Source organism: Onychostruthus taczanowskii, unplaced genomic scaffold (genome assembly GCF_017590055.1).
Source record: "Onychostruthus taczanowskii isolate IOZ18803 unplaced genomic scaffold, ASM1759005v1 scaffold17, whole genome shotgun sequence".
Taxonomy (NCBI): Eukaryota; Metazoa; Chordata; class Aves; order Passeriformes; family Passeridae; genus Onychostruthus; species Onychostruthus taczanowskii.
The window spans coordinates 13,204,295-13,231,323 of NW_024498906.1; the positions used below are offsets into that span (position 1 = coordinate 13,204,295).

General features: G+C 42.7%; 1 protein-coding gene across 1 annotated transcript; it reads left to right on the plus strand.

The window, feature by feature from the left end:
• Positions 1-261: 261 nt before the first annotated feature.
• On the plus strand, positions 262-26,807 carry SH3BGR (SH3 domain binding glutamate rich protein). The gene is made up of 7 exons (XM_041399742.1): positions 262-509; positions 6,309-6,494; positions 12,722-12,802; positions 19,817-20,014; positions 23,088-23,118; positions 25,230-25,339; positions 26,325-26,807. The coding sequence occupies exons 1-6, from the start codon at positions 465-467 to the stop codon at positions 25,295-25,297; spliced, it is 609 nt and encodes a 202-aa protein (XP_041255676.1). The 5' UTR covers positions 262-464; the 3' UTR covers positions 25,298-25,339; positions 26,325-26,807.
• Positions 26,808-27,029: the final 222 nt, after the last annotated feature.

Below are 27,029 nucleotides of genomic sequence, written 5' to 3' on the forward strand. Positions count from 1 at the left end.
CTCCAAAGCCTTGTAGCGATCTGGGAAAGCTCTTTCCCAGGCAACCCGACAGCTTTGGGATTGCCCCCAGCACGAAGCTGCCAGCTCCCCGTCCCTTCTCAGTTGTCCCTTCCCCCTCTCCCAAATATTTCTCCAGCCCTGTCTCATTGGTGCACTACTCTCCCTTGCCTTTTTTGGGCTGCCACCCTGTCAATCTAACGCAATAAGGCCAGGGGCAGGTGCAAACCCCTTGCTCTGGCTCCTCTTACTGACCAATCCTCATCCCAAAATACCCAAGAGCCAATGGAGTGGGAAATCCCGGGACCCCGGAGAGAGGGCAAAGCTGCGGGATAGCTGGGGGGAGGGGGCATCCATTTAGCACCCGGCTTAGCCCAGGAACTGCGGAACATTTGGATTCCTCCGGGGATCGTGGTGACTCGTGGGTAGCAAGGCTGCTCTGCTGATTCACTTCCACCGCTGCCGGCATGGTGATCAAAGTGTTTGTCGCCACATCTTCGGGGTCTACAGCGGTAGGTGACTCCTTTAACATCCTCCTCTTACCGCTGGGATCAGCGTGGCGAATTAGCCTAGGAAATACCAGGAATTTGTGATGAAAAACCCACTGGAATTTTAAGCCGGAATAAACCTTAGTTTTATTCTGACCTGACCACCTTATTCTTGAAAGTTGCTCAAGTTGTAGAGAATTCCTGTCCGTGCAGGCTGGCTTGCCTGCGAGCTTTTATCGCAGTTACATCTAAATTATCTGTAATTTCATAGATTTACTGCTGTTTGGGAAATTATTTGCAATATATATAAACTGAAGAAGGAAACATTGGGCATTGTATTTGTGCAAAAATGATGCTGGACTCTTTACAGGAGAAAATAAAATTTTTGTTTTTAAAAGAGACTTTAGGACACTGCTCCTGCAAAGGGGGAACTCTGTGTAAGAAAGAACCTGGAGCTGGATAAAGTTAGACAGAAAAACTTCTTTCCAAAGGCCCTTTCTTTTCCTGGGTTTTGGGAGGTTTTTTGTTTACTTAGTGTTTTCTTTTTGGTTTGGAATTTTTTTTTGTTTGGTATTGTTTATTTGTGTTTTTGTTTGTTTGGGGGTTTTGGGTTCTGTTTGTTTATTTGTTGGTGTTTGGTTGGGGTTTTTTGTTTGGTTTTTTTTTTGTTTGGTGTGTGTGTCTGTTGAAATGCTATACTGATGATTTTTAGCATTGAGATCTAGTGCTGTAGCTGTCAGCAGAGAGTATCAGCTGAAGGGAAGGGCATGTGAATAGTAGGGAGGTTGGAAGTCCGTGGGAGGTGGGAACCGGGAAAGGACTGTTTCCTTTTATATCCAGTTCCCAGATGAGCTCAGGTTGCAGTTTTCCTTTGGCACTCCCTCCCTCCCAGTGACACGGATAAGCAAACTGGCTGGTGCTTACACAGAGCTCTAACTACATCTCTATCTCCCTGACACCAGCTGCATTTCTTTAAGAAGATTCCAGAGTGGAAAAGTTCCAAAAACCACTCCCCATTTATGGGACCACCATCTGTAGGAAATGAACTGAGGGTCCCTCACTGAAGTTCCAGTTGGAATGCTCCTCAGGAAGTTTGGAGTTCTCTTACCAGCCTGTTCCTAAGCCTTACATTCTAAAATTACTATTGATATTTACCATTTTTTAAAAAAAAAATAAACTTCAGATATAAGAGGACCTGTTCCTAAGCCTTACATTCTAAAATTACTATTGATATTTAGCATTTTTTTTTAATAATAAACTTCAGATACAAGAGGGAAAAAAAAGAAGAGGAAGTTGGGAATTTCAGGTTTGGTAGCTCACAATTTGTAATAAAATGTTCACTGCTCACAAATTGCCATGTGCTGTGCATGGGCACTCTTCTTGCTCCAGTTTGGCCTGTTTTGACCTGGAGACTCCAAAAGAAAATTATGGAATCTGCACAGGGCACTATTCCTCTGCATTTGCTCCTTTCTGGTGTGCTGGGTGTGTGTATATCTGTAGCAATCTCAGCATGTGTTCAGATCACTGATTCTGAATTGCAGTGCCAAGTACACCTGGAGTAGTTTTCCACATTTTCCAATGAACATGGATGGAAGGTATCCTTTCAATGAACCTTTAATGAGTCCTGGTAAAATAAAATTCACTCATGCAGGGAGTTAGCACAAACCTCAATATATCACTAAAATCCTATTAAATAGAAATTTTGTATCAAGCATGTACAGCTTTTCCTGAGAGGAATTAATTTAATCCCTAAACAGTTTAAATTGGAAGTTTAAATTGTGCTCTTTGCACTGGTGAACTCTTCAAATTTGGTGGCTGGTCCCATCAAATGCATGGTGTTGTTTTTTAATTCAGTATAAGATATGGCCAGCCTCTGGTGTAAATCAGCAGAGGATCATTGGCAAAGAGTGAAAAAGTCTGTATTTTATGTACTACATGGTCACCCTAGTCACTGCAAGTGGTTTTCATGTTAATAAATACTTTGTGCAAGTGAATGCAGTGAACCCAGTGACATTCTGGCAGATCAGATGCTGGAATGTTATAATTCACTGTGGCTCTGGAGCAAATCTGCAGTCTGTATTTTTCCTCTTGATGCTTCAGAAATTTATTTTAAATATCTCCAGCTTTATTATCTTTCTGCTCCAGACTTAGCTGATATTGAACTATTCATTAAGGCAGCCAGAAGTGGAGACACTTATTTATAGCACTAAAAAGCACTAAATGCTTGCCTTGGAGCAAACAATAAAAAAAAAAAAAAGAAAATAGTGTTGTTGCTAGTCACAGGGGTGTTTAGAATTTGGTAATATCCTGCAAGATTCTAAACTGTGGGAGAAAGAGGATTCATGTCTCACAAAGGAAGTCTTGCAGTCTTGCTTCCTGCTGCTTATGGTTATGACACCTCTAAAATACTTCTATTTCCTGTGGTTTTGGTGACATTTTTATGAACTTTCCCCCCTTCAAATCAGCATCAAAAGCAGCATAACCAGCAGGGCAAGGGAGGGGATTCTGTCCCTCTGTCCCACTCAGGTGAGAGCCCACCTGAGAGCTGCCCCAGCACAGGGAGGAGCTGGAGCTGCTGCAGAGAGCCCAGAGGAGGCTCCAGGATGAGCAGAGGGATGGAGCAGCTCTGCTGGCAGGAAAGGCTGGCACAGCTGGGATTGTTCAGCTGCACAGGAGAAGCTTTGGGCTGAGCTCAGGGTGGCCTTGCAGGGCCTGAAGGAGCCCCAGGAAACCTGGAGAGAGACAATTTCCAGGGGATGCAGGGTCAGCACACAGGGAATGGCTTAAAATGAAGAAATAAAGGGTTAGATTAGATATTAAGATGAAATTCCTCCCTGTGAAGGTGGTGAGGCCCTGACATAGGGTGCCCAGAGAATCTGTGGCTACTCCTGGAGCCCTGGAAGAGCAGAGCTCTGGAAGTGGAAGGCTGGATGGAGCTCTGAGCAGCCTGGGATAGTGGAAGGTGTCCCTGCCCATGCAGGGGGTTGTAGTGAGATGATCTTGAAGGTCTCTTCCAGCACAAACCGTTCTGTGATTCTGTCATCCAACCTGGCCCTGAACACTTCCAGGGATGCGAAGTCTGGCAATCCTTACACTCTAGCCAGATGCCATTTATTTGAAACATTTTTTTTTTTTTAAATTTTAAGGAACTAGTAGCTAGGAATGGTACAACTCAAGCATTGCTGAAAGAAAAAGTGGCATTGCTGAAATAATATCCTGCTCATCACCACTTTCCAAGTAATCTATCCCCAAGTAATTGGAATTCTTCCCATGCCATGAGACAAGGGAGGGCACAAACAAGCTCCTGCAGTCTCATCCATTCTGGGAAAGCCTTTGCATGTCCTCTGTGTTGTTACACCCTACATCTCCCTCTGTGAGTGCTGCTTCCTGGAGAGATTTTTTTGGTTGCCCACTTAGTGCCACCCACAACAAAGGTTTGCTTTGTGGTTACACACTCGGTTGTGTCCCAAGTCTTTTGCTCTGCCTAAACCCCAGTAACAGTGAGCCCTAAGACACAGCACATCCTCTGCTCTGCTTATCTCATTGTCATAGTCAGAAGCTCCTTGATTTTTCCTTTAGCAGCATAATTCCATGAAAGTTTACTGCTTTACCTCAGCATTAATTTTTTCATACATTTTTTTGCTTTCAGGCCTGGCGCTGCCTGAGCCTCCTGTGCATTCTGAACCTCAAGCTGAAGAGAAATTATTAAGAAATTATTAAGAGAAATTATGAAGGCTTAAAAGTTACAGCTTTCATAAGCAGAGGAGCACAGAATCCCTGGCTCCATTTCCATTATCTCCTCAGAGGCACCGTCTGTCTGGAGCAGCAGTTATTCCAGGAGCCCTATCTCCTGCAGTGCCTGTGTCCAAAGGGACAGGCTGGCCCTGGAATTGCAGCTGACAGCACTTGAGTGGCCTGGCTCTCAGAGCATGTGATGTTACTGCTGCTGCTGGCTCCTGCAGATTTTATTAACCATTTATACAAATGTTATCCTGCCACTTTCTCCAGTGAAATGTCCTTTGAGCAATCCTTTCTGCTGCCTGTGTTGTGCAAATAACTCTGCAGCTCAATAGGCAGTAATGAGATTATTTCTTTTTTAAAAAGAGAAAATAAGAATAGAAATAAGCAGCTTTGAACTCTGTTAACTGCATGGCTTTTGACCACTTTGGATTAGTGTTTTCATTCAAAGTGATGCATTTTCTTTAGCTCACTGCAAACCTTTGATGCTGTGACAAAAATGTACAGAATTTTATGTTTGCTATTTTTTATAAGCAAGCCTATGTGTAGATAGATGCTTCTTTGTTTGTACAAGGAAAAGAAATTTTATCTACTCATGAGAATTCATCTTTCCAGGATAATAGACTATCACTCTACTTCAGCTCTTCTGTTTTATTAGATTATGGAAATACATAATCCCTGATTTAGTTCTCATCTCATTGCCTGTCCCTCTGATTTAAACTAGCTTGGTGTCACTTTAATTTCAGGTGTTCAGATGTCTGACATAGGGAGGACATGGTTTCAAATCACAAGATATAAAAATTACCTTGATGCCTCATTCCAGCTGTGTCTGGTGGCAAGTTCTTTAAAAGCTGCTCAGGAGCAGTGTTCCTTTACTAGGGAAATACAGTGAGTGTTACATTTTCAGAGTAAAGGGATGGGTTATAAGCTCAATGCCTGCACAGAATCAGCATCATAGGGAATAAAAGGGTCGTGAGTGAATTTTAGGTGTCACAGAAGCTGTCTGTAACAAGCTTTATTTGTATGTAATGTGTTCTTCGTGGTCCAACTGGAATGTCATTCTCTAATGGGGGATTTATTTAAGCACAGGTGCTCAGCTGTGCTGGATTTTCTCGAGCCTTAACTCATATTTATATATTATATCTCAAGGAACAATGGCCATAAACTCAAACACAGGAAATTCCACCTCCACATGAGGAAGAACTTTTTTACACTGAGGGTGGCAGAGCCCTGGAGCAGCTGCCCAGGGAGGGTGTGGAGTCTCCATCTCTGGAGGCATTTCAAACCCACCTGGACACTTTCCTGTGTCACCTGCTCCAGGTGACCCTGCCTAGGCAGGGGGTTGGACTGGAAGATCCCTTCCAATCCCAACTACTGTGTGATTCTGATTCTGTGAAATTTATTTATGCCTAACATTAAAGAACAGAGACAAGAGAAACGTGGCTCACAGACAGCTGAATGTCACTTGGGACCTGGAGGAAGAAGGAGGCTGTAACATGCTGAGGAAAATTTGTACATTTTCTGACCTTTGCTGACTTCAGGCAGGATCACCATAGGTATCTGTGCATCACATTCCCAGATCTGGGAACACAGTAGGAGGCTTCCTGCTGAGCCTCATTTCTTAGCTGGAGTTGTCACTGCATCCAGGGAGGAAAGAAAGAAGCTGGGGGGTGGGTGTGTGATGGGAGGGATGTAGTGGCAGCACTCTGGGTGCTGACAGAAAGTGTTGAATCTCAGCTTCAAAAAGTTTGAGGGCTACTGGAGAAGTGAATCCCACTTCAGGAACTTCCAACATTCAGGAAGAATTTTTTCATGGAAAAAGAATTGGAACAGGCTGCCCAGGGAGCTTTGGAGTCCCCATCCCTGGAGGTGTCCAAGGAAGGTCTGGAGGTGGCACTCAGAGCTCTGGGCTGGGGACAAGGTGGGGTTTGGCCAAAGGGTGGACTCAATGATCTTGGAGCCTTTTCCAACCTAAAAGATTCTCTAAACTTGACAAACTTGCCTGAGTTCTTGTAACAGCAGTTGCTTTTAGAAAACCATTTTCATTTTAAAGTAGGAATGTTGTTTTCCCCTTTTCCTACCCAGATAAAAAAGAAACAGCAAGAAGTCGTGGGCTTTTTAGAGGCCAACAAGATTGACTTTCAGCAAATGGACATAGCAGGAGATGAGGACAACAGGAAATGGATGAGAGAGAATGTCCCGGGTGAAAAAAAGCCTCAGAATGGAATTCCCCTCCCTCCACAGATCTTCAACGAGGAGCGGTACTGTGGGGTAAGAAGCTGTTGGGAAATTAAATATTTCAGAGAGTGGTTTCTCACAGAAAGGGACTCTTTTCCACTAATAGGAAGCATCAAACAAACTCCTTAAAACAATTTGAGATTCACTGTGAAAGAACAATTCTCAGGAAGCATTTTGTAAGCACAGAAAAGCAATGAAACAGAAGATTATTTACGGAGGGAAAATTGACTGGAGAAAGTTCTTGAAGTTTCAGTTGATTTTGATGGAGAGTGTTGATATTTTGTTTGGACTTACCTGGGTTTCAAGGTACCAGAGGCTGGGAATAGGAATCTTCTTCTTCCATTATAATATACAAATAAATAGGAATGTTTGTTTACTGGAATAGTTCCAGGATGTGGTTTGAATTATTGGCATTATATATTGCTTATTCAATAAATATCCAACCCTTCATAACAGCAACTGTAGCATTCATCAGATGCTTTCATATTTTCATATGTGCTCATAACAGGTTCTTTTTCTTGAGACAGTTTGTTCAAAGCAGAGAAAGATAATAATGTGCCAGCATGAATATTAGGACTGTGAATCAAAAGAGATAATCTGAGACCTTTTATTTTCTCCCAGTCTGGGTGAAAATGGCCAGTCTGGAAAGTGCTGGGATCTGATGTCTGGAATGAACCTGCAAAGTGCTCTGGAACACAGAGCACCCAGTGAGCCTGGTTTGGAGTTACTGCACAAATCCAGGGTGAACTCCTGAAAGGTTGTACTGGGGCAGCGGGGATTTTCATGCCACTGAGTTTTCAGAATTAACTTCAGTGCTCTCAAAGCAAAAGTTCATAATATGAATATTGGAGTGCAGCTGTTTCCTTGTTTCCTCATAAAATTCCTAAAAGAGAAGTTGGTGTGTTGGAGTTCATGTGCATTTCAGCATCCAGTCTGCACCAATAAAAAGTATAATTTGATATATCTTACTCTGGGTTTTGTGGCAGCCAGTGCTGCAATAAATATTTCTGATGTTCCTTGGAGAAGTATATAAGGAATTAAAGAATAATTGCCTTATAAAATGTTGCAACTGGTCAGTCTTGACAGTAAATGATAAATATACAGTTTCTACTGCATGTCTGAAGCTATTTCAGGGAGCCAAATAATCTACATATTGAAATAAATTCAAGTGAAGAAATAGTCCTTTACAAAAACACCTCCATGGGGAAGAAGTTGCAGCTACTGATTTAAAAACTGAATCAAATTTACAATTAGTCTAAAAGTCTCCAGAATTCTAATGCACCCAGCTCAGAGCTAATGATCCCAGTGAGTGCATAACAAAGCCTAATTTATGGCATCATTATTTCCAAATAAATAAGGTAATGAGATTCATATCAGTGCATGAGCCTTATCCTCTCCCCAGGGGAAGGTGCCTCGAGGGAGCTGCACAGGGAGTGTGATGTGGGCTGAGAACATGGCCAGGGGCTGCCAGACTGCTGCAAACCCCTCCCAAGTGACACATTCTACAATAAAACCCTGGGGATTTGCATTTGCTTCCCTGCACAGCCTGTGCAGGGCCAGCAGAGCCATCCAGAAATCCAGAATTGTTTTAGGCTGGTTTATGTTTATCTGATGCATCTTCCCCCATGTCCCACTCCTTTGGCCTCAGCCATTTTATTAAAAATATCTCTGAGGATTGCAAGGGTCTGTGTGACTCCAGTGCAGTATCTTGATTTCATGAAAGTTCTTTTAAAATATATTGCTCTCATCACTTTTTAAGGGCCTCACTCTTGTGACACCTAAAAACCTTTGAATTTGTAGCCTGGCTAAATGCAGGCAGTTCATACCAATTTCCTGCTATGCCCAAATCACTCTTTATCTTCAACAGTCCCAATCCAGTATATTTGTAGATGGGAATTGTATCCTCTATTAATCTTCATTTTGCTGAGCTAAACAAGTCAAGCTCTTTATACCTCTTTCATTTTTTTTTGTAAGATATTTTCCCTTTCTCCTTCCTGCTAATTTTTATTTTCTTCATTCACAGTTAGTACTTTTTTTTTTTTTTTTTTAAAGATCAAATCTGTTACATTTCATTTTCCACCATTCTTCATTCTGGGATCACTCTTTTCCCACATTTCCCTTCTTATCAATGGTCTTATCAGTTGTTCTTATCAATGTTTGGTTCCCATTCACACATGTGCACGTGTGTACACATTACATCATGATGACCTGGGAGATCTAGCCTTGGGAGATAAAAAGTCAAGATTAAATATTTCCTTCCTTAATCTGAGAAAGAGGGGTTTGGAGAGAGACATGACAACCTTCAGCTATTCTAAGGGCTGTGGCAAAAAGTGAATTATTGGTCTGAATTCAGTATTGACCCTGCTTTGAGCTGGAGGTTGGTCTAGGTGGTCTCGTGAGGTTTCTTCCCCCCTAAATTATCTAGGATTTTGTAAAATATGTTCTGCTCTGCATCCACTGGAGGTGGGATGAGCTGTAAGTGAAGAAAATGCAGCAAAGAAAGTTCAAATCAGACATCAGAAAATACGTTGTTTTCAGGAGATCACTTCATTATCTCATTAAAGGTGGGTCAGAACCAGTGGATCAGAGTGATGCAATGGTTCCTGCCTTGGAGGAATGGTCCTTTGTGACCTTGTCCAATGTCCTCTTCTGCAGTTCAGTGAAGTTTTTGGAGTGGTGGAAAGGAAAGTTGGTTCTGGGGACAGGTGAGCAGTCTTCTGTTTGTGCTAGAATAGAATGGCATAATAAGAAAGCTAAGCCAGTCTCTCTGCACATCTGCTTTTCTGCTGATACATTTTCTGTATCTTCATTTTCTGGGTGACCATGAAGAGCTGCTCCACTCCACAGCATGTACTGTAAAGTGGAGGATTCTTATAGATGGATTTTTATAAAGATACACTGCCTGGGAGCAGCATTTCCATGAGGTCACAGAAGCTTAAAACTATAAAATAGCTGATAAAATAGCTGAGATCTTATTTTTCTCACAGATCTTTGGTATTGCCACTTGAAGAAATAGATTAGAAATTGATTCATTTTGTATGCCTGACTAAAGCACCAATTTCAAGTATCCATTCTAATCCATCAGTGCTGGCAATTATGTCCTTATTTGATCTTTTTCTTAAGCTGCTTCTTTGCTCATGTCTAGACAGACGTCTGCATCTGTGTCACTTGCTAAATATATTGAGCACTCTGTTGCTCTTGTCTTTTCTTTTGCTTGACAAAAACCCTTAGAAAACTAGGAAAGAAAGGAAACGTAAACTTCTGTTTTTCTTTGTAAGTTGAAATCTCTGTTTTCTTCTGTAAACTGAAATCCATAGAATAGAGTACCCTTGTATGTACTTTAAAAAACATCTCTGAACTATTAGGTAAGGCTTTTATTTGATTTTGGAATGTGCATTTGCAGCCCAGAAACCAACTGTGTCCAGATCTGCATCCAGAGCAGTGTGGGCAGAGGTGAGGGGGGATTGTGCCCCTGTGCCCCCTCAGGTGAGAGCCCACCTGAGAGCTGTCCCAGCCCTGTCCCAGCACAGGGAAGAGCTGGAGCTGCTGCAGAGAGCCCAGAGGAGGCTCCAGGATGAGCAGAGGGATGGAGCAGCTCTGCTGGCAGGAAAGGCTGGCACAGCTGGGATTGTTCAGCTGCACAGGAGAAGCTTTGGGCTGAGCTCAGGGTGGCCTTGCAGGGCCTGAAGGAGCCCCAGGAAACCTGGAGAGAGACAATTTCCAGGACATGCAGGGACAGGACACAGTGGGAATGGCTCCCACTGCCAGTGAATAGGGTTAGATTAGATATTAAGAAGAAATTCTTCCCTGTGAGAGTGCTGAGGCCCTGGCCCAGGGTGTCCAGAGAAGTTTTGGCTGCCCTTGGATCCCTGGCAGTGCCCAAGGCCAGGATGGATGTTGGGGCTTGGAGAAACCTGGGACAGTGGAAGGTGTCCCTGCCCAGGCTGGAATGAGATGAACTTTATGGTCCCATTCCAACTCAGGCCATTTTATGTTTCTATCATTTACGTAACTGCTAAAGTCAAATGTATGGAAAGATAGGGACCTCTGGAGGTTTGTAGTCCAGCCTGCTACTCAGAGCAGGGTAGCTTTAAAGTTAGCTTATATTGCCTGGGGCTTTGGCCATCTGAGTTCCAAAAGACTCCAAGGATGGTGTTTCCATGCTCTCTCTCTGTGCTCTGACCTGGTGCTGTACCAGCACCGGGGGAAGAATTTTCTGCTGATGTCCAGTTGACAAATTGCAGCACTTAAACCATTTATGTCTTTTCATATAGATAAAATATAATTGCATACCTGAAATAAATTGTTCCTGCTTATTTTTCTTGCTGCCTGCCTTGGGAACAGTTATCTTTAGTCATTCAGCAAATGGAGATGTGAACAAGTCACCATTAGTAAAGCATAGCTGCAAATACACCATAAGAAAAACTATTCCATGATCACTGTAGGCATTCCTTTATCTCTTATTTAATACATGATAGCTTCCTCCCCAGTGTGAGGAAATAAGTGACCTTTCATTTACTGTGGGATGTCATTGCACACTCCCTGTTGCCAAGCAGCCCCTGATATCATGGAAGATTATACCCACTTCTGATAAGGACTTGTCTGGTCATTCATACATTTTACTTGTGTCCTCAGGTCTGGTTATTTACAAGGCTTTGTGTTTCTGGAAGATTTTAGTACACTTGCCATGCACTACTTTTCCTCAAAAAGACATAAAATATCACGTGCACTTCATGGTCTTGGTGTTTTCTTCTCCTCTCTTTGTTCCCCAGCTCTTGCCATGTCATGCCATGGTTGGCTCAGGCTGCTTTGACTATGTGGTGTACAGGAGGGCACAATTTTCCTGTGTTTGCGTGACCATGTCAAATTGCAGCCCTTCAAATTGCAGAAAATCCTCATTTTCTTGTTTGCTGAAAAAAAATCCAATCCTAAATCCATGAGCCAGATGCAGACACTGCCTGGCTTGGATGAGAAGATGGTCTGAGAAATGGGTGGCCTGGAGCTGCAGCAAAATGTGCTCCAGGGCTTCTCCCAGATGGAGCAGTTCCCAGTGGGTGTGACTGTGTGAAAGCCAATCTGTCCCTCAGATAAATCAGAGAAATGGGCTGTCATTTGTCCTGTCTGTAAAGCTCTTCCAAACTGCACTGAAATGTCATCAATTCCAGTCTTGTTGGCATTAAGGTGACTTCAAAACCATCCACTCCAGCCTTTCTGATAATTTATACTCTGGAAATACTAAAACAGCTCAATAAAACAACTCAGGTCCTTACCCAGCTTTACAAACAAGTCTCAAGGATGATTCAGCACCTTATTATTTACAGGCTTCTATTCTTGGAGTTATTTGGGATTAGAGGAAGGATGATAACATGATCAAGGCAGCAGTGTAGGGCTCAGCAGGACATGTTCAGTCCCCTGTCTCAGAGCTGCCTGTGATTCTGGGCCAGTCACTCCTGACTGGAGATTCTTCTGGAACTTAAATATTTGTTGCTTTTTACCTGTGTAAGATGTGAGCTGTGAAGTTCCCGGTGACAAAAGTAGTGACAGCAAAACTTCCTTAATTGATAGGAGTGCTGTAGAGGTGAAAGCAGTAAAGGGCATGCAAGCTGTAGCTGGCAGGATAGGAGGCATCCCTGGTCTTCTCAGTTCCATTTCCACTGAAAACAGGCATTTAATGTACTGGTTTATCATTTCATTTCACCAGGGCACAAGACATTTTGGCTGGTACATGGATATCAGAGAGAACAGCACAACCCCTTCCTAAGTTAGTCTGAAAATAACATAATTTTCTAACCAGACAGCCTTTCTCTAAAATGAAGTTTCCTTGTTACCATTTCACTCAAGCTATCCTCTTGACTGTTGCCTTTTATTTGCCATAAAGAAGTTCCAGGGTTTTGAGGGCCTATTTTGTGTCCTTACTCACAGCAAGTTTTATTTCAACATTTAAAGGGAATAGCTTTGCCTCAGAGTGAACAGCTGAGGCACGTTAAAATGAGACACTTAGTTTCATCTGATTCTGCCATGGATGGGATATAATTAAAGTGTAAGTCTCTGGAGAGATTTGCTCATTTATTCATTTTGCCACTCTGTGTGAAACTCCCTTTATCTGTATTTTCTTCCTGGGGCTCAGATAATGCAGACAATTGTACAAATGCATGGTCATTCTCATCTATGTGGGATTTGCTTGGGCTGGCCTCTTCCTCCTGTGCTTTTTGTTTGATTTTTGATACCAATTCTCTGTTGTTTGTTTGTTCCTTTCGTAGGATTTTGAATCCTTTTTCTCTGCCAAGGAAGAAAATATTATTTATTCGTTCCTGGGCCTTGCTCCTCCTCCAGGCACAAAGGTATGCCCTTCCATGGGGATCATTTATTTGATTTTAATAAAAAATGAACATTGGCAGTGACTCAGCATGTCACATTAGAGGCAGTGGCAAGCAATATGTTAGATGTTGGAGCAGCAAAGTGTTCTTAGGGGGAAAAAAGTGGCTGGTTCAGTAAATAGTAGAAAAATACTTCTTTCTTGCCTTCTTTCACTGCAGGCTCGTTACCATGGCTCCAGCTGATGGGTTTGTTGTTGTTGTTGACACAAAGCAGTGTTTTATTATGTTCAGCTTTTAAATGTTGCAGACTCCCTCACACAATTCCTAGGTGGTGTTGGTTACAAGAAGCCTTCCCTTGCTCCTGACCACATTGGACAGGACCAGTCCTGGCCCCCAACACGGTGTTGGGATCAGACCCATCCCATCCTTCACTGGCACCATGGAACTCTCTCCCTCTGCCTGCAGGAGAAAAGGGCTCACCCAGCCCTTCACCAGGTCCCTCTGGCAAGTCTGCCTGTGGTTCTCCATCACATTTTGACAATGTTCTAATGTATTTCTGGCAAAAGAAAAACATTTTATTTTGTTGGGGTTTTTTCCCCCCCCTGGTGTTGTTTTTTACAGAAACCGATGTGTTTTTTCTTTATTAGAATCTTCTCCTAATTAGAAGTTTTATAACTGAGACTGTTACAGCTCTGCTATCCTGAGCTCTTACAATATTGCCATCTTTAACGTGGGTGAGCCAACAAAAGAAATGAATCAAGAGAGTGATGAGCCAGAGCGACAGGAGAACTCTGCTGCATTGTGGTGACCTGGCTGAGGAAGTGCCTTGGAGCAGGAGATCTGCCTTGGTCCAGCTCTGCAGCAGCTTTGAGTGAAACACCATTGGAAATAATTCTTTATCCTCTCCTGTAAAAGCAGAGGGGGAAAAAAAGGGAGCCTTTTCTAAGTGCTTTGAGAACCACAGCTGAAAACACGCTCAGGGGTGTGTTTTAAATGTCCCAGTTGTTATAAATGTCTTTGCCACTGAGTCCCTGCATGATAAGGAGAGTGATTTAAACTTTCTGCTTTAGCTGTGTCATCTCCCACCCAGGGAAATAAAAAGGACTTGCCTACCTCACAAGGGTCTTGTGAGAATTCATTTAATTAACATCCACAAAGCCATGGAAGGCTTAAAGGACTGCAGGTATTACACATTATAGTCATTATAAAAGATATGTGGAGAATCAGTGAGATAAAGAAAATTGCATTTTTCCACCTTCCCACTCCACAGATTATCTGCTTCTTCATGCAAGGTCCTGGTAGATTCCATATCTGTGAAGCAAAGTGACAATTTTTTAGAATTCATTCATTCCCAGCTGTCAGCAGAGGCTATTACAGTTTCTACTTTGTGACTGCCTTGGAAATGTTGAAAATAATATGTTCAGTACATTCTGCTGGGCAGGTTTGTTTGTTAGTGCCATTGGTAGCAGGCTTGTCTTGTTTACAGTGATTAACTGCTGCCTTGGTGGTGGCTGCAGGCCAGAGAGTGCAAATAAGTGAGAGTGTTTGTAAAGTCCCTGTTAAATGTGGAATTCTGATAGCCTTCCTTTCAGAATCTATTCCTGTTTGTGAGAGACATACACACTTCTTGCAGAGGTGTTTCTCAGCATCTTCACTGCAGGAGAGGCTGCCTGCTTTGTCAAACAAAGAATTCTCCTGCTCTGCTTCTGCTTCTCTTTCTGCTTCCCCCTCATTCTCTGTCAACTCCACCTTAGATAAGCACAATGGATGGCTCATGACACTGATTTCCAGCAGCATAAATCTGGAATTATAAGTCAGGTGTGGAAGAGATGGTGATGGTGACACATATGACAAGGTTTCCTATTAATCCCTTCTTAAAAAATGTGTGGGTTTTGGGTTTTTTCTTTTCTGGAATGAAGATGCAAACTATAAAATATGGAATCAGCACAAGGCAGTAAGCATTTTCTTTATAGAGATTTTTACTATGCTGAGACATGACAAAGATTAATATGAAGCTCATACCTATTTGATTCTCTTGTCTTAAAACATTCTATTTCTTTTTCCATCCATCTTTTGTCTCATACTGCACCAAGACTAGAGAAGTTCTTTACTGGCTACGATCCTGTTCCACAGCACAATCCAACAGCATCCTGACCAGGACTGTTTTGAGCTTATTTCCTTCCATCTGAGGAAGCAGATTAACCTTTTCAGGCTCCCTCAACAAATTATAACTTCCCAACAAAATACTTGTAGTTAAATTTATTGCCAATTCATTGCCATTGCTGAGTGCAAAAAATACACATTCAGTTCTGCAGATTCTCTTGTTCTGTTGTTTCTATATATCAATATATTCTGTATATTTGAGTGTTTCATCCAGCCCTGTCCCAGCACAGGGAGGAGCTGGAGCTGCTGCAGAGAGCCCAGAGGAGGCTCCAGGATGAGCAGAGGGATGGAGCAGCTCTGCTGGCAGGAAAGGCTGGCACAGCTGGGATTGTTCAGCTGCACAGGAGAAGCTTTGGGCTGAGCTCAGGGTGGCCTTGCAGAGCCTGAAGGAGCCCCAGGAAACCTGAAGAGAGACAATTTCCAGGGGATGCAGGGACAGGACACAGGGAATGGCTTCCAACTGAAAATTTAGGGCATGCAGGGACAGGACACAGGGAACGGCTTCCAACTGAAAATTTACAGGTTCAGATCAGATTTTATGAAAAAATTCCTCCCTGTGAGGGTGGGCAGGCCCTGGCCCAGGGTGTCCAGATAAGTTGTGGCTGCCCCTGGATCCCTGGCAGTGCTCGAGGCCAGGCTGGATGGAGCTCTGAGCAGCCAGGGATAGTGGAAGGTGTCCCTGCCTATGGAACAAGATGATGTTTAAGGTCCCTTCCAATCCAAATAATTCACTGATTCTCTGATTCTGTGATTTTATCATATCAAGTTAATCTATTGCCTTAAAGGGTGCAATGTGCCCATAAAATGCAGTGACTTTACAGGAAACCAATCCATTTTTGTGGTGCTTCAGCAAGGATTTGTTAGCTCCCATCATCCTCTCTCCTGTTTCCTCCTGACCACAATGGTTTTTGTGTTTTCTAAAGCATCATTTAGCAGGGCTGAGCAGAACAGTTTTCTGTGCCTGAGAGAAGCAGCAGATGTAGTGCAGCTTGTGTTAATAAGTATTTTAATCTATTAATACCAAACACCTCCTCACCTGAAGGAACACCTGGTCTAGATTAGTTCCAAACACAGTTCAGGGCAGGCTGGGATTTAAGGGCAGCTGTGCCTGACCCAAAGATCACTCAAATTTGTGACAGATTTCTAAGAGATCCTGTTTAATTTTGGATTAGTGGCCTGAGTGATGTCCCAATAGGATACATGTGTAGATCTGACCTTTGTCAAAGTAGTTTGTATGTTTGGGGGTCAGGTGTGTCAATCTCAGCTGCCTCAAAAGTTGGGTACATTTTTTTAAAGCTGGCATCATTTTTATGCTTAGTCTGACTCAGTGTTCTCAGTGATTTATGTGACTTGAGGGTCTGTTTTCAAATGTTGCACACTTGAAGCCTTAATCCCACTATTCTTGATCTTAATATCCAGAATCTTGATATCCCCAAATCTGTAGGTACTCAAGCTTAAGTTAGTGGAGGAAAGCTTCTTCTAAATCTGCTTTGAATTACAAATTTGTGCTATGTGCATTTTATTTAAAGAGAAAATGACCTGTCAGCCAATCTTTAGAAATGGTACTTCATTTTCAATTCGTTGAAAATTAAATTCTGTGTTTCTATGGAGAGCCAGTGTGGCAATGCTATTCTGAATGTCAGAGTTCTCCATATAATTAACAAGAACTCTGTGTGTGTGTGTGTGTTCTGGCTGATAACATGCTGCTTCTAGAGTTTCGTTCTTTCTGATACAACTCTTTTTTGTGCCTTATGATCTAAGTATGTGATTCATCTGAGATGGATTCACACAAAGGGGTCATTTAATTAGGATGCTCTCTGTGGTTCTTATGTATTTTATGTCCCAGCCAAAAAATACTGAGTGTATGGATTTTAATGAAATTTGTGCTGAAAATAAATATTTAATCTATTTCAAGACCAGATTGGATGGGGCTCTGAGCAACCAGGTCTAGTAGAGGGTGCCCCTGCCCATGGCAAGGAGGTTGGAATGAGACAATCTTTAAGATCATCTTTTGGTCCCTTCCAACCCAAATCATGGTCAGTGATTCTGTTAATTTAATTTTCATTAATGCCGTCCTTTTCATTTAAGAAACTTCAGCAAAGAAAGTATCTGTAAGAAGTTGGCATTTCCTTAAGAAAATAATGTATTAACACAAGAGAATAATGTATTGCACAAGAGAATTTCAATGTATGTTTGTGTTACTAATATTTCAATCTTAAAATATTTTTTGGCTTCTGGGAGAAAAGTAAACAATAAACCAAGCCCAACAAATGTTCTCTGTAGATCTGTTTTAATAACAATGCCACCAGCATCAGAGTGCAGTGAGCCCACAATTTTATGTGCACTTGAAATGAGAGGATATTGCCAGAAAAAGAAATTGTCTTTTCTCCCTCCTCCTTCCTCTGGCTCCTTCTGCTCCCTCCCAGCTGCTCATCCCTCTCCCCAGCATCCCCCACGTGCTGGCACAAACACTTGTGCAGCTGTGTGACAGAGTGTGAAAGTGCTGTGAGTTTTTGCTTTTTAGAGCTTTCATCTTGATCAGCTCCTTCTCCACTTCCAGAGGAAGGAGAACTTAGGGACCTTTGTGCCCACTCTCTTTTCACTGCAAGTAACTTGGATGTTAAACTGACTTTCCAGAACTCAGGAGAAAATTGCCAAAAGAGCACCAAGCCTTGCAGGCAGTCAAGTTTCAGCAAAAACACATCAAACTGCTGTGATATCTGCTTCCTAACATTCCTGAGCTCCTTTCTATCATTTCTGTCCCCATCCAGCAGAGCTTGCCAGCAGGAGGACATCTCTTATGTCCCACAGCACATCCTGGGACAAAGATCCCTAAGCCAGCACTCAGGCAGTAGCTCTGGGGATAAAAGCCAGCCAGACATGCCCTGTTCTGCAGAACAAGAGCACTGGCTGAGATATTTTCTGTGGTATTTTCTGAGACCCCTATTGTTGGAAGGAAAGGAAGGAATCTGACTCCATGTTCTTAGAAGGTTAATTTATCATGATATGATATGATATAACATGATATTATAGAATGCTATACTAAAACTATACTAAACTATACTAAAGAATACAGAAAGGATACTCACAGAAAGCTAGAAAGACAAAGAATACAGACTCATGACTCTCCTCAGAGAGTCTGACACAGCTGGCCGTAATTGGCCAATAAGTAAAAACAATTCACATGCAACCAATGAAACAATCACTGGTTGGTAAACAATCTCCAGACCACATTGCAAAGCAGCAAAACACAGGAGAAGCAATGAGATAAATATTGTTTTCCTTTTTCTCTGAGGCTTCTGAGCTTCCCAGGAGAAGAATCCTGGGCAAAGGGATTTTTCCAGAAAATATGACAGTGACAGATATCATCATGGGGACACTGGAGAAGGACTTGTGAAGTTTAAAGGACAGGGGAACATAAGGGCTTCTGTTTAACTGTGGAGACAAATGAAATGATGGAAAAGCAGCAAACCCCAAAGCAACCAGGTGGCTGAGCTGTAAGGGTTTGGTCACAGGGATGGGGAAGGAGTTTGTCTCCTCCCAGGGATGTGCTGCTCTTCCCAAAGCGTGTGGGACTCAGGGTGACACAGGACAGGACCTCCCCTGAGTGCCAGGGGAACCCACCCCAGATAACACCCCTCAGAGGGGGTCACATGTCCTTTTAATGAATAAGATTCTTTACCTCTCTACTACAGATCACTTCCGAAATCTCCCACTGATGATGATTAGAATTTTTCTTCACAGCCAATTTGTACTCACTTTGCATCTCCCTCAGCACTCCTCCTTGTCCTATCCCTGTCTGATGTTTATCCTGATCTATTTTGGGAGTGCCATCATATCCCCTCACAGCATCACTTTCAATAGATTAAAGCAATGAAGCTTTTTTTGTCCCACTTTGGTTAGACAGGCTCTCCACTCCCTCAGATGTTCCTGGAGCCCTCTCTGCACCTGCTCCAGTCTGAGTTTCTCCTTCTTGAGCCTGAGTGACTGGGATGGCACAGAGCAATCCAGAGGAGGCTTTTCCTCACCTCATGCATCTGAGGATTACATTTTTTACCTCTTTCATTGTCCCATCACCCTCATGGCTCAGTTATCCCATGCTAATTTAAATACATTCATCTTTTTCTTATCTTTTTCTTCCTTGATGATCATTAACTGACAAGCTCCTAAAGTGCAATAGAAAAATCACTTTCTAGTGTCTGACCCAGAACTGCTTGCCCTAAATAAGGTGACTTTGCACTTCATGCTCTTGCATTTCATCATATTTCTGCTGTGCCACTTGAGGCCTCCTTTTGTCTGACACAGTGTGAGAGCCACTGTGACCTTTCAGAGCCACCTGGCTGAAAGGACACCAGGATATTTGTCAAATAAAGGACTTCCCAGGAGCTGCTTGGTTATGGTGCTGGAATAAATGGACTTGAGTGACTGATGTGGGAAGAATTTCCTGATGTTTTTAAGCAAGAAAGTTAAGAGACTAAATGTGAAATCCTTTATTACTTCTGTTTTCCTGGAGCTTTTGAATGATGTTTAATTGGAATTCATGCTGGTGGAAAAAGGGGGTTTTTTTAACTGAAACTCAAATGTGCCATCAGGGTGAACTTTGGTTTCTATTGAACTTTCAGAGGAAGGTTAGAGAATCTGCTATGCTGAGAAGTGCTTGAATTCCTGTTTTCCCCACACAAATCCCACCTGGTCAGCATGCCAGCAAGCGTTCTTTTCACAGGAGAAATACACCCTAAAAGGGGGTATTTTCATTTGAGAGCTGAAGCAAAAATAGAAAAACATTTTCCCAAAATAAGAAACTCGGGAATTTTATAGAAATGAGTTGTTGATTGTGTGCCCTGAAGCTTACCATGACTTCCCCTTTGCTGCCAGGAGACTGAAAAGTCTGATGCCACAGAGGAGAAGTCTGATGCCACAGAGGAAAAATCAGAAGCCACAGAAGATAAATCTGATTCCAAGGATGAAAAATCTGATGCAACAAATGAAACCGAGGCACACACAGAAGACAAGGCAGATGAAGGAGCTCCTGAAGAGGCTCAGTCTGGCCAGACACCCCCAGAAGGTCAACAGGTAATTTTTCCTTTCTCTTTGTGATCTGAGGGTTTTACCTGTGCTAAGCACATGGAACATAAACCCACAAGGCCTCCTGGAGTGCCCCAGGGTGACTGATTGCATAGTGCCTTTTGGATGTGTTTTCTTTTATATAAGGATGATATCAAACCTGGATAAAACTCCAGGGAACTTTGTTCTGATTCTTTAATATCAGCAGCTGCCTTTTGCCACTTGTTACCCCAAGCTTTTTATTTTATTTTGATGGTCATTGGGAACCAGAGTCTAGTTATGGAGGGTAATTTAGGACTAGACATCTGAGTCCTGCCTGGGAGAAAAAAACAATTTTCTGCTCTTGATGGCCAGCAAGTGCAGTGCTAATAAATCTGGCTGTAAATGTTTGCTGCAGATCTGACAGTGACTTCTCCAGGCCTTGCAGAATCCCCTGGACAGTGCAGAAAGAGAGGCCAATGTTTTCCTTCCTGTCTGCTCCTGCTCTAGTACTACAGATCTCAAACTGCAGCTCAGGTTTGTGCTGCATCCTTTAAGGATGGCTTAATTTGGGTGCTGACTCTTCCCTGGGAGTCAGGCCTGCTTGTCAGGATATTCTGTGTTTGGAGATCAGATGGTCCCTGGGGAATACCCAGCTCAAATGCATCACTTCTTACATCAAAGATCAGAACAAATGGAGTTTGGGTTTTTTTCATCTAGCTGCAATATTTCTCCAGAGGAAACAGCTCTCTGTAGGCCTTTCCCCACTGCCCTTTGTAATAGTGACTGATCTGGCCACTGCTGGGCTGGAAAAGCCCCTTTTACACACCCTCAGGCACACCTCAGCCACTGGGAAGTCCCACTCATGATTTCATAACAGTGATGAGGAAAGACAGTCCTCAGTGGGAACTAAATTCCTCCTTAAGGAAAATTATATCCAAGCACTGTACATGTTGCTATGAATTTCAGCTGGCAGGTGAGTGCCATCAAACTCCTTTTTTATTGTTTCATGAGAGGAGCCAAAACTGCTGCCTGGGTTGGGTTCCCTGCCCTTCTGGCTGGCATTCTGCTTTAATGCTTTTCAAATGAGAGCAGAATGCTGGAATTTGTCTGCAAACATGTCAGGCAGCTGTGGAGGAGAGGTTTTGCACTGACATCATGCAGCACCACTCCTATACAACCAGCACCTTGCTCCACTTCTCACAGAAGAGATTGGAGTTAAAAGTGGAGAATAGATTTCTTTGTAGTTTTTCAGGGAGGGGAGAGGCAGAGGAGAGAGCACAGAAAACACTTTATGCCCTGTTCCACCACCCACTTCCCGTGTCACCCAGGACAAATCACTTCAGTGCGGTGGCATCTGCCTGCTTCATCCCAATTATCACTTCTGTTGGGATGGCATGAATCATTCTGTAGGAATTCTGCTATTCTCACTCACTACAGACAGCACACAGAGGACAGGGTTAGATGAGAAGAGCAACTCTGAGGCAGCTACAGCGAGATGAATTCCACCTTTTGTCTCTGTATCTCATTTTTTGCTTATTAAAGAAAGTAAAAATACCATTTCCTTACCTGAGCAGGGTTTTATGAAAGTAAAGATGCTCAAAGACTGCCAGACTGCCATCAGAGTATCTCCACTGGATGTTAAGTCCTAAAGGATAGAGGTATTTTCAACACAAACATTTGAAAGATGGCAGTTTTATGTTCCATGGCTGAATTAATATGCCAGTGGGAATTTAGTACTGGAATTTTGGCCTTATTTAGCACTGCTTCAAACCACCTCCCAAATGACTCCCATTTGTGAGGTGTAACCAAGCCAGCTTTTCTCCAGTGACTTTGCAGGAGAAATGTCAGCGCTGTGGAAAATTCTGGAATTACCTCAGCCTTTGCCAGTGAGCCCAGGCCAGAAACCAGAACAAACTGGTGCTGGCTCAGCCCTGGGGAGGCTCCAGGTTTCAGGAGGCTCCTCCCGTGCTCGGGAGCAGGGGATGTTCAGTGTGGAGGTTGCAGCTCTCTCCACCTTCTGCTGCTGCTCCTGGGAGATGCAGAAATGCAGAAGCTCCAGGGTTTTGTCTGCATGGATGCAGTGCCCCATTCCTGCTTTGTCTGTCCCTTTGGTTTTGAGTTTCCTGGAGAGAAGACTGAGCTCCAGCTCACATGGACCCTGCTGGTCACTCCATGTGCTGGGAATAAATTTTCTGTGGTTTCACTGTCTGATTTTGAATTCAGATTTAAGCTTGGAGGTTCGAGTATTTTTTAAGTGGTGTCCCAGTTAAATCAGTTTTCAGTACAGATTAGGCTCCCTTCAGGGCAAAATTATTTTAGAAACATGTTCAAAAATCATATTATAATGTAAGTCTGTATCCTGTCTCAGCAATTCCTCAGGCCATATTTAAACCTTGGCACGGCAATTCACTCCCTTAAGTCATTCCACGAGAACTCAAATCAACCCCTCTGCCTTCTGTGTGGCACTGTGACATTTGTCTCTGGTCCTTGGGATTTTTGGTAGGATCAGCTCTTTCCCCCAAAAGCCAGCTTAGGATCTACCATTACATTCTATTCACTTTTTTTTTTTAATCTCTTTTATCACTTCTGCTCAATCTACAGTCTAAAACCAGCTTGCATTATTTTTTATTCCCTGTTGAGCCAAGGCATCTGTTGCAGCCTACAACACTTAACAGAATCACAAGCCAGATTCTGAATGATGATGTATAGCATACATAAGACTCTCTGTAATTCTGATTATACTTGCATTTTGTAGACCAGCTAATTACCAAAAAAAAAAAACCTGCAAAAACTCCACCTGGACAAGGAAACAAAACCCAGCTTCACATCTTTGCTTGACAATGAAGCAGTTTTGATTAGAAGTAACTGAGGAAAAGAGAACTCAATTTAATGATTTTATAGTCCTTTTCCAGCATAAAAGTTAAGCTTGAATATGCTTTGTGAGTTAATTTGGAGGACAGTATCTCCAAATGAATCCAGTGAATTCCACATAATTTTCCTAAATTCAGTGTTTAACTTCTGCTGTGTTTACCCTGTCTCATTTCTGATATTCTTTCTTTATTTTATCTTTTTAATATTTTCTTTTGTATCTCTTCTGTAGGAAGCCGAGGAAGAACATGCAGCAACAGGGGTATAGTACACCTGGATATTTTATTAACAGCTTTTGTTTGTGTGTATTTAATTTCTTTTCAGTCCTTTTGCTTCACTCAAAAGCTGGTAAATTCTTATTCATGAAAACAAACACACCACAGTCATATTCTGCTAGAGATAATGGCTGGTCCTATCGTGATCTTATTGACTGGGAACAAAGATGGGCCTTTAATCATTAAAAGGTGTAAATGGAATGGAAATTGTCTGTCACAGAGCCTTCAATACAATTTGCCAAGGACTCCCATGACAAGTCCATCTTTGATAATCACTGACTGACACCATGCTGTGATTGCATTTTCAGGGTGAAAGACTCGTTGTGACAATTTAGGCAGTTCTGCCCATAAAGGAGATATTTCCCTCATGAGAATTTCTAACAAATCCTCAAACATTTTTCTGCTTTGCCCAAACCTTCAGGATCACCCAGTGCCACCCCAGCCCCACCGGCATCACCCCAACCCCTGTCCCCAGGGGCCACATCCAGACTCCTCTGGGACAATTCCAGTGACTCCAAACCTCCCTGGGCAGCTCATCCCAAGGCCTGACCACTCTGCCAGGGAAATTTTCTAATCTCCAATCTGAACCTCTTCTGATGCAATTGAAGGCCATTTCCTTTGTCCTTTCGTTGGCAGCAGAACCCAAACCCCCCTCACTGCCCCTCCTGTCAGGAGCTGAGAGCAATGAGGATCCCCCCTGATCCTCCTTTTCTCCAGCCTGAACCTCCCCAGCTCCCTCAGCTGCTCCTCCCAGGATGTGTTTTCCTGACCCTAAAGCTCCTGGAGCCATGAGCAAAGTGCAGAAATTCCTGGAGAGGCAGGTGAGGGCCACCAAGCCTGGTTAGTTTCACTCTGGCACCACCAGCAAATGCTTCAATTAAAAGAAAGAACCATTTCTTTCCCCTGTAAAAGTTAATTGACTTGAATTTTGGATGGAAGTTGGTAATATCTGAAAGATGTGGTTTGTCAGTGGGATCTCCTGGCCCTGTGTCAGAGTTCTCATGAGATAAAAAAGGTACCTTTCCTGGGGGAAAACGCCCAGAGAGGCAATACTCCTTTGGCATAAGAACTTCTAATCCACAGATGTTTGTGTTACATTTCTGGTTTTTCAGAATGATTCTTTAATTCAATGTTTTTCCCTGAAAAACATCTGAAACCAGGAATCTGATTCCAACAGCTCCATTCCCAAGCAGGTATTTAAGTAGGATTTCACTACAGCAACTCAGGTGTGACTCCTGCAGAGACAGGAGGTGCCTGGGAGGGAAAACAAAGCTCTGGGCTGCTCATGTACAACCTGCAGTCCTGGCAGAAAGCTCATTATTGATTCTTTGATTGGTTATTTAATATGCCACAAAGAAATTCACGTCACTTTTGCAGTCCAAGCAGTTTGTGAAGGGGCTGCAGATTGAGATAAAGCTGATTTATACACATGGGAGTGCCTTTGGACAGGAGATGGCTGGAAGAGGAGCCCACAAAGCAATTTCCAGCTGTTTTTCAGAGAAGAGCTTAATTAATTCTAGAAAGAGAATAAGCAGAGGTTGTTGTCTGTGGGACACAAATTCAAGTTTTGAGATAACTGTTGATTGAAGCAAAGGGCTATTGTCTTTCAAATGTGTCATTTCTCCTGCATAAAAGAGAGAAATAAGAACTTTAGAGATGGAAACAAGGCTATATTATCTGATTCCAGGTGATTTTTAGATCATTCAGGAGTCTACTTCCTGTGCCATGAATCTGTAGTTGTTTACTGCTTCAGGAAAGTGTATAGTTAAAAATACTAAACTTTTTGTCATATTTACACATATTTAATATTCTTATTTTGATTTTGAGTACCAATTTGCGGCTTAACCATGTGTTCTAACCTCCCTAGGAAGAGGATTCTTATAGTAAAGCATGTGCCTATAAACTTCACAAAATAAAGCCCTGCCATGTTGAGATTAAAAACTCTATACATTAATTCTGTTTTTGAATCTCAAAGAATACTGCATTTACTGGAAATAGAACAGTGGTAAAAGCAGAGCTTTGCATTTCAAGACTGTTTATTTTTTTTTCTTTCAATTCCTATATGATAACTACAAATATTTTCTATTAAAAAAAAAAAAAGGAAGAAGAAGAAAAGCAGGGAGAGGGAGAAGAAAAGGAAGCGGTGGAGGAGCAGGAAGAGTCTTAGTACAGTTCCCTACGACACAATATTTCTTGAACAGGTTTTCAGGTAAATATTGAGGCATCAAGCACAGTTTCTAAATGCCCTTACAGTAAGATAAAATTGCAATTTTTGTAATTATTGTTGTGGACAGGTGAAGTGTCCATGCATAAAGTACCCAGCTGATGACTCAAAAGTAGATTTAACTGTTGTAGCTTGTCTTTCACATGGAATAAGAATTATTCCCTCTCCTCTCCTACTCAGCTACTGATTCCACTGCAGCTTTTAGGAGCTCTATGCCTCACATGAATTCCTCTCTCAAATTCAGTTGAAAACATAAAATACTGGTAAAAGAGAGGAGCCTGGTGGGAAATATGACTCAGTATAAAATTACTGAAAATAGGCCAAATTTAAAGCCGCAAAAGAGGAAGCACCTGGAAGGCAGAGTTTGTCCTGTATGATGTGTGAGCACACCAGCACTGCTCAAGTTCTGTCAGCATGTGCTTTCTAATTTTAATTTTCAGGTTTTCTCCTTCCTCTGTCCCTTCTCCCCTGCACTGGAATACAGATGAGACAATCACTTACTGGGGAGAAACTCAAACTTACAAGAGAGTTGGAACTTCCAGCAGATTTTCCTTTGGGTGATGGGACTTCCTCCTGATCACAAAGTGCTCTCTCTAGGACCCATAGAATCATGGAATGGTTTAGGTTGGGAAGGACCTGGAAGATGATCCAGTTCCAACCCCTCTGCCATGGGCAGGGACACCTTCCACTATCCCAGGCTGCTCCAAGCCCCCTCCAGCCTGTCCTGGGCTGGATTCCCAGCTGACTCAGACTCTGAGGTAGCTGCCAAAGGTTTCACCAACCAGGTGCAGGTGGGATTTCCCAGCACCTCGACAGGGCAGGAAATCCATCACTTCTTTCATGCTGCCTCTCCCAAATCCGGGTTCATCTGTTCCATGGGAATTAATTCATCACAACATTGTGCAGAGTTCAGATCTGTAACATCACAGAAGTGCTGAGTTCAAATTGATTTTTCTTTGTTTTTGTTCAGGAAGCACCAGCTGGAGCCACCCCACCAAAGAAAAGAAAATCCCTTTCTCAAGCAAAGCACCACTACCTTTAGTGCCTGTATGAACATAAAAACAGAACACAGCCACCACTCTGTCCCACCTGTAACCTTTATATATATATTTGGTATTCCAGTTGCTTGTTAAAATGGATCTCATGTCTGACAGATGGTATTTCAGTCAATTGTTATGTGTTGGGATAGTTTTGTCCATGTCACATTTAGATTGTGAGCTCTCCAGGGCAGGAACCACGTGTCTCTTCATGTCCAAACACTGCCAAGCATGTTGCTGCCACTCAGCAGCACTCACACCCCTGATGTCTTCAGAGGAAAAGAAATTCAGCACTGAAAACTGCAAAGAGGCTTCCTGTACACAAGCCATGTGAGTCACTTCTCCCTCAGCTGGCATTTGAAAATGATTGAGATTCCCATTGTGCAGCAGTTTAAATAAATGTGTTTTCTGTCATATCTGCTCTTGTCTGCAAAAGCATTAATTTATCTGTGCTGCAGATGTTTTCTCCATCCTTAGGGATGTGGGCTGTACAAAGCCATGGAATCATAGAATCATGGAATGGTTTGGGTTGGAAGGGACCTTAATGATCATCCAGTTTCCACTATCTGAGATTGCTCAGAGCTCCATCCATCCTGGCCTTGGACAATTCCAGGGATGGGGCAGCCACAGCTTCTCTC

What these genes read in the sequence shown, in the direction of transcription:
- SH3BGR (XM_041399742.1), top strand. Translation starts at nt 465, where the DNA reads ATGGTGATCAAAGTGTTTGTCGCCACATCTTCGGGGTCTACAGCG. An exon ending in CACCCCCAGAAGGTCAACAG is followed by an intron (nt 20,015 to 23,087) that starts GTAATTTTTCCT and finishes TCTCTTCTGTAG; the next exon opens with GAAGCCGAGGAAGAACATGC. An exon ending in AGAACATGCAGCAACAGGGG is followed by an intron (nt 23,119 to 25,229) that starts TATAGTACACCT and finishes AAAAAAAAAAAA; the next exon opens with AGGAAGAAGAAGAAAAGCAG.